The following is a 10,544-nucleotide window of genomic DNA, read 5'->3' as shown; positions in this document are numbered from 1 at the left end:
CACTTCAGGATCCAACACCAGGGAATCCATTTCCTTTTATGTCCTCTCATAAGCACTATCTATCCTATTGATCATATAAAATTGTACCCTCTTTCAACCGCTTCCAAATAATTTCACTATATCCTTAAACACCCAGAAAATATCACTAATAATCACCAAAGTAGAAGCATTTTCAAATATGTTTAAAAAAGTGGAGTTTATGTGTAGAGATCTAGGTTGTCAGGAGTGCAAAAAGAAGCGTGGTCCAGTACACCAATTCTCAGCCTTTTTGGTTTCAAGTCCCTTTACACTCTTTAAAAATATTGAAGACCTCAAAGAGCTTTTGTTTACATGGGTTATATGTATTAATATTACAACCCCAGAACTAGCCCACCATCCATTTGACCTACCTCTTAGCATGATGAAGTCATAAAGCTATCCACCACAACACCTAGCTGCCTTCAATGTTATGAATAAACTGTCCTCAAGAGGAAAAATGCAAGCAATGAACAACTATGTGGGAAAATGTTCCAAATTATAGTATTCATAATCAAAATAAGAGTCATACTAATTAATGCCATTCAGAGGTCCCGCTTATCCATTAGTTTGGCAAAGATGACAGAAAGGGGAACAACAGTATTCGAGGAGCTGTACAAGGACAGGACCTGTACACACATATTTAGAAGAGTTATGAAGTGGTCCAAAACTTGTGAAAGGCAGAAGATGGAAATGAAAAGCAAAGTCTGGAGTGTGAGGCCACGGGGTAGAGGGAAGCTGAAGTCTGGAGACTAAGACCAGAAAATGAAACATGGAGAATCTGGGACTCTCAGATTTAGTGCCTGGGACAATGGTTTCTCTTGCAGTTCTGCATAGCTACCAACCAGCAGATGGCAGCAGCTGCCCACTTTCCCCATACCCCACAGCTTCCTACCTCCCCTCCCTGGTCAGCTTGAAGTCCTTCTAGGGTTCTGGAAAGCTCCTTAAAAATGGTGGCCCTCTCAACTAGTTAGCTCCACAAGAACTCCTAGTCTTTTGCCAGAGAGAAATCTTTCTCTGTAATGGGCCCAGGCCTGGTATTGCAGACAGGATGCTACAATTTGCCTGTCTGGACAAGAGAACGTCTCCTTTCATCACATTTCTGGGGCAGACTGGACAAAAGACAACCCCTTCATTCATTCTCTCTTGAACCATGGTTCCAGCTGACCTCTGAATTCAAAGAAATTTCCCCAGAAGGGAATACCCTACAACCCCTAGCTTATCACAAGCAAGTGTAAACCACTTGATTACAGCCTTGTGATTTCAAGGCCAGAGGTCTTTTTCCTTCAGCACCCAGGCCAGAGTGTCTCCCACCCAAACTCTCCCCACCAGTCCCAAAGCTTAACAAAGCATTGCAATTCCTTTCCAGTTGGTTCTCAAATCCCTGAGGCAGCTGAGTGAGATGTATTCAAACCAGCCACCATGCTTTGGTAGAAGGGGTGGGGGAGCATGGAGCCAAGCACTTTACCCTCTACAACCTTAACAAGCATTAATCCCCTACCATAGGAAGCAGTAAGTAATAAGCACAGTGACAGTCACTGTGCTAAGCATTGAGGATATAAATATATAAACACACCTCCCCTCCCCCCACTACTCCCCCTCCACAAGAAAGGAGAAGACATAAAAATAAGCTACCAAAGATGGAAGGGATGAAGGCATGTAGCTTGGGGTCACGGTAGAGAAGTCCTAAGTGCAGCCTGGTGAGAAATGAGGACAAGGCTGGCCTGGGCACTCTAAAATGGAGGTTCTAGGGGGGCCCTCCTATGGGGGGGCACAATGGCAAAGGTTTTCCAAGGCATGAATTCCAGGGCTGGAGTGATCCTCTAGGACAGGGCTGTCCAATCTTGGTTTTTTTTTTTTATTATTGAAATAATAGACAATATATTTTGATTTGCCATTTTAGTGAGAGCTCTTAGGTAGCTAGGCTATATTTACTAAAGCACTTATGTAAATTTCTGTGCTTGTAGGCAGGCCACATAAATTTCACTGTGAGGCCACATGTGGCCCAAGGGTTGCACTTTGTACAGCCCTGCTCTAGGATAAAGAGGTTTCTGGGGCATGGTAGAGAAATCCCAACAGTAGTCTGGTAAGTGAAATATTGGGGAGTAGAAATGGGATAGGAAAAGGGGCAATAGTCCCACTACATTCATCCTACAAAAATTGATCTGCACTTATATTTTCAGGGACACTTCTGCAATGTTACTTCAGACTAGAACATTGGCAACCTGACATTTTCCCTACTATTGTAGCTCTCTTCTCCACCCTCCAGATGTGTCAATGAGATTTGGGAGTAAAGACAAACATCCTTTGAAAGAAGTAAGAACTCTCATCAACACAATGACCACCCATGATTCCAGAAGTCTGAAGATGAAGCATGCTACTCATCTCCTGAGAGAAGGGTGATGGACTTCACGGGAGAAGACTGAGATATATATATTTTAGACATGGCCAAAACAGGAACTTGCTTTGCTTGACTATACATATTTGTTATAGGGTTTTTTTCTTTTTCTAGTGGGGAGGGATAAAAGAGAGAGAAAATAGATTTTTGTTCACTGAAAATTTTAAAAATTTAATTTTTAAAAAGATGTGGGAGAACTTAAAGTTAGCAGGGACAGGTCATCCTGGAGCCTGTAGATCCTTCTAATTCCTATTGATTTTTAAAGAAACCTTTTCCAAAGAGAAACATAGGTAGCCACACAGGCAGTAAAAGGGACAAAGGAGCACTGCTATAGAAATCCATGTTGACCAGGACATCTGTATTGACTGGGAAATGCAAGCTGGGAGGATCATAAAATGGCAGTAATTGGGAGACCTGAACTGGACCTGAGATGTTAACCAGAAGAGAGCAGCCAGACATGAGCCAAAGGAACAGAAAGTAGATCAGGTAGACATGGGAAATGTTTGCAGGGTATCAGTTTCAGGATAGCATCACTGTAAAAAAGCAAAGCAAAACAAAACAAAACAAAAAAAAAACCTGAAAAACTTCAGCAACTTGATCAATGCAATTTACAATCATCCAGGGGACCCAGGATGAAGCAAGTTACCCAGCTCCTGATAGAGGTAATGGACTCTCAGAAGAAACCTTATCTAACCTCATCTCACATCTCTAGCTGCCCATTGGACACCACAAACTGGACGTCCTATAGACATCTTAAATATTCCAAAGTGAACTCATCTTCCCCTTTCAAGTCCTTCCCACTTCCCAACTGCCTAAGTCAAGGATGCCACTATACTTCGTCACCCTGGTTTGCAATGTGTCATCCTTCACTTTTCTTTCTCACAACACCCATATCCAATCTGTTGCCAACTCTAGTTGATTCCTGATATTGTTCATATATGCCCATATCTCTCCTCTGACACTACCACTCTGGTGCAAGCCCCTATCACTTCAAGCTTGGATTACTGCAATAGTCTTCTGCCTAAAATCTCTCCCCATTCCAGCCTATCCTCTACCCAGCTGCCAAAGAGATCTTTCTAAAGTGCAGAGCTGACCATGTCACCCCCTTACCCAATAAACACCAAGGGTTCCATATTATCCCTCGGATCGAATATAAAATCCTGTCAAACTTTTCACAACCTGCCCCTTTCCTGTTTTTTGTCTTCTTACAGTTAAGTCTGTCATTCCTCCCCTCCCCCAAACATACTCTCCACAAACCAGTAACACTGGCTTTCTTGTGGATCCCTGAACACAATACCCCATCTCCTATTGCTGAAATCACTGGGAAGTCCACCATGCCTAAAATGTTCTCCTTCCTCACCTCCCAACTCTCCTAGACTCCTTCAAGTCTCAGCTAAAATTTCACCTGCAAGAACCCTTTCCAGGTCCCCCTCAGTGTAAGTGCCTTCCCTTTGAGATTACCTCCATTTTATTTTGTATGCAGCTTGTAATGCATAGTTGTTCATGATGTTTCCTGCATTAGAATGTGAGCTCCTTGAGGGGAAGGCTGTTCTTGACTTTTGTTGTATCCCCAAAGATAAGCACAGTGCCTGACTCCAAAAATACTTAGTGCTTTCTGATGTCTTAACTCAAGGTGCAGACATACATTTTTGAACTTGGCACTGTGAGTCATGTTCTTGTCTACACTTCTTGTTAGGAGTTTTCCCCCCTTTACTTCTCTTGATTTTTAATCAAGAATGACAGTATCCTCTAGATGGACTCTGTCCTCCAACCTCTCACTTATACTACACAATCATGCATCTACTTTGACCTTTAGAAGTGTCCCCAGGTGCATTAACTAGTTTCTCTTTCTCCTCCCATCCATTGTGGGCATTCACCAGTTGTCTTTGGATCTCCACTGTCCTTGATACACTAGGTCTGCCTGGAAATATAATGAAGCATTGTTACTACATCAACGTTTCTTTCTTATACTCCCATTTGCTTCTTATATGAGTGCAATAGTCAGAACTGGGCAAACTTAGCTGCTATGATGGTATGCTGAGGATACTAACTTTTGGAAGGTTTTCATTTGTTGCCTCCAATTAAACAAGCTTTCTTGTTATTTTTGGTTTTTCTTTTACACATGTTATAGGCAATCACTTTTAAGAAAAAAGCTGAGGGGGCGGAGCCAAGATGGTGACTGGAAAGCAGGGACTTGCTTAAGCTACACCCCCCACACACACACACCAGGTCCCTCCAAACACCTATAAAAAATGGCTCTGAACAAATTCTAGAGCTGCAGAACCCACGAAACAACAAAGGGAAGCAGGACTCCAGCCCAGGGCAGCCTGGATGGTCGCTGGGTAAGGTCTATTGCATCCATGCTGGGAGCGGAGAAGAGCAGAGCCTAGCATGGGCCACACCAGGACCAACCAGACCGGGAGCCAGACTGGACAGGCGTAGCACCCTGAATCAGTGAGCTGTAGCAGTTACCAGACTTCTCAACCCACAAACGCCAAAGACAACAGAGAACGTTAGTGGGAAAAGCTGCTGGGACAGAGTGAAAAGAGTTCGAAGTCCGGCCACTGACCCAGTGGCAGTGGAGGTGACACAGCTCTGAGGCTGCTTACAGAGCTATAGCTGCAGTTGCTTCTGGCCCCAGGCCCACCTGGTGGGAGGAAATAAGCAGCAGATTAGAGCGGGAATGTGAAGCCTGCTTTGCCCTGCCTGGATCTGAGCTGTAATCCTGGTTGGCAGTTCTTGGGGGAGGAGCGCTGATGTGGCAGAGCTTGCTGTGTAGAAGTAGCTCTGAAAATAGCAGCACAGCCCCTCAAGCTTGGGACAAAGTACTCTATACTCTACAAGCAGTTGTAACCCAACAAAAAGCTCAGGGGTCAAGTATTTGGCTGCGAACATGAACAGGCACCAAAAACAGACTCAGATTCAGACTCAGACTTTGGAATCATTTTTTGGTGACAAAGAAGACCAAAATGTACAGCCAGAAGAAGTCAACAAAGTCAAAGGGCCTACATCAAAAGCCTCCAAGAAAAATATGAATTGGTCTCAGGCAATGGAAGAGCTCAAAAAGGATTTGGAAAAGCAAATTAGAGAAGTAGAGGAAAAATTGGGAAGAGAAATGAGTGATGTGAGACAACCATGAAAAACAAGACAAAGACTGGCTAAAGGAGACCCAAAAAAATACTGAAGAAAATAATACCTTAAAAAATAGACTAACTCAAATGGCAAAAGAGCTCCAAAAAGCCAATGAGGAGAAGAATGCCTTGAAAGGCAGAATTAGCCAGATGGAAAAGGAGGTCCAAAAGACCACTTAAGAAAATACTACCTTAAAAATTAGAATGGAGCAAGTGGAAGCTAGTGGCTTTATGAGAAATCAAGAAATTATAAAACAGAATCAAAGGAATGAAAAAATGGAAGACAATGTGAAATATCTCATTGGAAAAACCACTGATTTGGAAAATAGATCCAGGAGACACAATTTAAAGATTATTGGACTACCTGAAAGCCATGATCAAAAAAAGAGCTTAGATATCATCTTTCAAGAAATTATCAAGGAGAACTGCCCTGATAGTCTAAAGCCACAGGGCAAAACAGAAATTGAAAGAATCACTGATAGCCTCCTGAAAAAGATCCCAAAAAGAAAACTCTAGGAATATTGTTGCCAAATTCCAGAGCTCCCAGATCAAGGAGAAAATACTGCAAGCAGCCAGAAAGAAACAATTTGAGTATTGTGGAAACACAATGAGGATAACACAAGATCTAGCAGCTTCCACATTAAGGGATCCAAGGGCTTGGAATGATATTCTGGAGGTCAATGGAGCTAGGATTAAAACCAAGAATCACCTACCCAGCAAAACTGAGTATCATGCTCCAAGGCAAAATATGGACGTTCAATAAAATAGAGGACTTTCAAGCTTTCTCAGTGAAAAGACCAGAGCTGAATAGAAAATCTGATTTTCAAATAGAAGAATCAAAGAGAAGCATGAAATGGTAAGCAAGAAGGAGGAATCATAAGGGACTTACTAAAGTTGAACTGCTTTGTTTACATTCCTACATGGAAAGAAGATGTGTATAATTCATGAGACCTCAGTATTAGGGTAGCTGAAGGGAATATATATATATATATATATATATATATATAGACAGAGGGCACAGGGTGAGTTGAATATGAAGGGATGGTATCTAAAAAAATAAAACTAAGGGATGAGAGAGGAATATATTGAGAGAAGGAGAAAGGGAGAGATAGAATGGGGTAAATTATCTCACATAAAAGTGGCAAGAAAAAGCAGTTCTGTTGGAAGGGAAGAGGGGGCAGGTGAGGGGGAATGAGTGAATCTTGCTCTCATCAGATTTGACCTGAGGAGGGAATAACATATACACTAAGTTGGGTATCTTAACCCATAGGAGAAGAGAAAGGGGATAAAAAAGGGGGATGATAGAAGGGAGGGCAGATAGGGGGAGGAGGTAATCAAAAGCAAACACTTTCAAAAAGGGACAGGGCCAAGGGAGAAAAGTGAATAAAGGGGAATAGGATAGGAAGGAGCAAAATATAGTTAGTCTTTCACAACATGAGTATTGTGGAAGGTTTTACATAATGATACATGTGTGACCTATGTTGAATTGCTTGCCTTCTTAGGGAGGGTGGGTGGGGAGGTAAGAGGGGAAAGAATTTGGAACTCAAAGTTTTAAAAGCAGATCTTCAAAAAAAAATTGGTTTTGCATGTAACTAGGAAATACGATATACAGTCAATGGGGCATAGAAATCTATCTTGCTCTACAAGAAAGTAAGGGAAAAGGGGATGGGGGGAGTGGGGTGACAGAAGGGAGGGCTGACTGGGGAATGGGACAATCAGAAAATGTCATCTTGGAGTGGGGGGAGGGTAGAAATGGGGACAAAATTTGTAATTCAAAATCTTGTGGAAATCAATGCTGAAAACGAAAAATATTAAATAATAATAATAATAAAAAAAGAAAAAAGCCTGTTTCTGAGGCAGTGTAGTAAGCTGCCCAATTGGCAATTGCCTCAGATTCCCCGAAGGTCATTCCCAACAGCACTCCGGGAAGGCCCACTGGTTCAGAAACTTGCTCAGTAGTGAAGATGTGGTATGATATGACTAACAACCAGAACAGCTGACAAATCAATACCAATAGCCCTAGCCAGGGTAATTTGGAGCCCATCCTTCTGTGCTCTCAAGCTCCAGGTGATGCTGCACAACTTTGATATATCCTCTTATATCTAATGTTGTAAAATCTTGTTAATTATACTTCTACATATTTCAAGTCTGTCCTACTCTACCCTCCCATATAGCAACCACTCTAGTTCAAGTCCTCATCAACTTCTGATACTATCTAATAATCTGGTATTCATTCCTACCTCTAAGTTTCACCCTCAATAATCAATTTCCCCACTCATCTGCAAAAATATTAAAAAAATACAGGTTACTTCCTTGCTTGAAAACCTTCAGTCGTTCCCCACTCCTCTAGCATTAGGTTCAAACTCCTTAGCCTATCTGTTAAGTCTCCAGGCAGACTCAACCTATCTTTCTGGGCACCTTGATTCCTACTGCTCTCCTTTAAATAAAAGATCATTAGTTATTGTCAAGTCCTAGTATTCCATTTTCCACAAATGTGCATAGGCTGCAACCATGCCAATAACGCCCTCCATAATTCTCTTCTTTCCTGAAAATCTTTGTCTTCCAGGTTTCCAACTCCTTCACAAAGTTTTCTATAATCCCCCAACTCTTAGTGACTCTCTCCATTACTCTGTGTATCTGTATTATTCTTGCAACACAAATCCTTTAACGTCAATGATCCATTTGCTTTTGTCTCTGTCTCTCTAGTACCTGGACGATGGTAAGTACTTAACAAAAATTTGTTGAGCTGACTTACTAGTACCCATTTGGGTCATGGAATCATTATCTAGAGTGAGGATTTCAAAGACCATCTATCTACTCCAATCTTTCATTTAACAAATAACAAAACTGAGGCCCAAGGAAGTTAAGTGACTTGCTTAAAATCACACAGATAAAAAGGGCCAGAAGTAGAATTTGAACTCTGGTCTTGATTCCACAGCCAAAGTTCTTTCCACTGTACATTGGTGCTTGGCTTTTGATATCTAATACCAAGGATTCATAGGATCATAGTTTTAGAGCTGAAGGGGCCTCAGAGACTACTGAGACCAACCCCCTCATTTTACAGATGAGAAAACAGGCAGAAAGAGGTTATTTGCCCAGTATAGCTAACAGAGTTATCTGAGGCAGCATTTGAAGTTAGGTCTTCCTGACCTCAAGCCAAGGCGCCACTTAGAGGCTTTTAATGCTCTCTTGCAAGTGTTGCTTATCTTTAGCCACATAAACTTCTCTCACCACCACATTCTTTTATTAACCCAATCTCACAGCAATAATCACCAAAACAGATGAGCTTCCAAATCTATTTTAAAAAGTAAAATCACATTAGAAAACTCAGTTGTTAACAGAGCAAAAAGCAGTACTGTAGAGCAAAAGTGACAAATTTAGCCAGAACCAGTTTAAAATGTAACTGGGTAATGTTTAACAAAACAAATAAAAATACAATGCAACATAGACAATGTTAACTTGTGGTTTTCTAAGTCAATAATGCAGCCTGTAGGGATATGTTCCTATCTGAGATTGATACCACTTCTGTAGAGTAGAAAGAACCTGGATGTGAAGTCAGAGAACCTTAGTTTGCCCGCATTCTGTAATTTTTACAGGACTACTTTAAATTATTGTTCTTTCTACTAATGACCAGCAAATCCTTGTGAAAATAAAAGGATAAATTCAAACATCGGGTTAAGACCAAACTTTTAAAATCCCATAGACGTTCAACATTCCATCTTACTAATCATTTCCCCCACAAAACAGGTATAACACAAAAGTGACTGAATTTTGGCAACTGAAATTGTGTTCATACTTCTTTAAAGGGAATTCACTACTTCAATATGGGAAAGGAATAAAAAATACATATACTCCGTCTGAAAATTATTTTAATAGTTACAAAACATTTTTTCACAGATTCAGTATAAAATAGCAGTTGATTTCTCCATAATTATTAGAATTATTTATACTTGAGGTCTTGGCAAAGTGGGCCTGAAATCAACAAAAGGTCTTGGTCTGTTGGCTCAGAAATCATCCATCTAAGCATCCTGCCCTTCCTGTGTCTGTCTTGTTCAGCTCTTAGGATATGACTATCTCCTTCAGAAATATCCTTTCTTTATTCTTTCTTTGGAGGCTTGAAGTGAACTCTGCAACGTTCATTAAATACCTAGTTATTTGAAACAAAAACAAAAGTCATTGAGTTGTCTTTGGTAAAACTAGGGACTCAAACCAAAAGAAATACCAGGTTGTAGAAGAAAAACATTCAGGTCTTTTGTTCCAGCTTCACAGACTTAGTAAAAATGTTTCTTTACTAATTAATTTCAACTGGTTAATGAAGTTAAAAAATGCACTCAGTCAATAGGAGTCAATAATGTCCGTTTTTAAGACAATTGAGAAATCGTAATGAACGTCAACTATCTTAAGGAAAAATGAAACTAGACAATTTACTCAGTAACATAATAAAAAATATATCTTAGAGAATTATACAATTAAGTGAAATATAAGTGTTAATTAAAATTAATACAAATATAGAATTTTTTTTGATGGGGAAGCTTTATTTTCTCATGAAATCTTTTCTTTGAGGCTACTATCTATTGATTAAGCACTAATTTGGCTGTAATAGTTCTGATAATCTCGGGTGAAGTGAAAAGCCGGTCTTTTATTTTTAGAAAGAATATAAGTGGAATAAATTACATTACATGGTCCAATCTGATACAAGTCTTCTTCAGGGTCTTGATTAATGCTCCATATTTTTAGTACTTGGCTGATAAAGCTGCAATGCATTCTTAAGAATATGAAATCCTTTAAAACATATTTGTTCAGTCCATCAATTGGCAGTCAACTTAGAAAAGATGTTATTTATTTATATATAGTAACTGCATGACAAACTTGTACAATGTTAAGTTTTTTAACAGGAAAATGGACTTTTTTTCAGGATGTCAGGTTAACAATAAATAAGTATAGACAAAGTAACTCATATACAAATGGGTTATGGGTGATTATTTAGAAATGAAAATTTG

At 40.1% G+C, this 10,544-nt stretch overlaps 1 protein-coding gene across 1 annotated transcript in view; it reads right to left on the bottom strand.

The window, feature by feature from the left end:
• Positions 1–9,396: 9,396 nt before the first annotated feature.
• CCDC58 (coiled-coil domain containing 58) overlaps positions 9,397–10,544 on the bottom strand; it is a 36,731-nt gene continuing 35,583 nt past the window's right edge. The window contains exon 7 of the mRNA XM_036744099.1: positions 9,397–9,691. Within this exon, the coding sequence (XP_036599994.1) occupies positions 9,641–9,691 (51 nt within the window). The 3' untranslated portion in view covers positions 9,397–9,640. The remainder of the gene's footprint in view (positions 9,692–10,544) is intronic.

Source organism: Trichosurus vulpecula, chromosome 2, assembly GCF_011100635.1.
Source record: "Trichosurus vulpecula isolate mTriVul1 chromosome 2, mTriVul1.pri, whole genome shotgun sequence".
In the NCBI taxonomy this organism is placed as follows: Eukaryota; Metazoa; Chordata; class Mammalia; order Diprotodontia; family Phalangeridae; genus Trichosurus; species Trichosurus vulpecula.
This window is presented reverse-complemented; position numbering and strand designations above follow the sequence as displayed.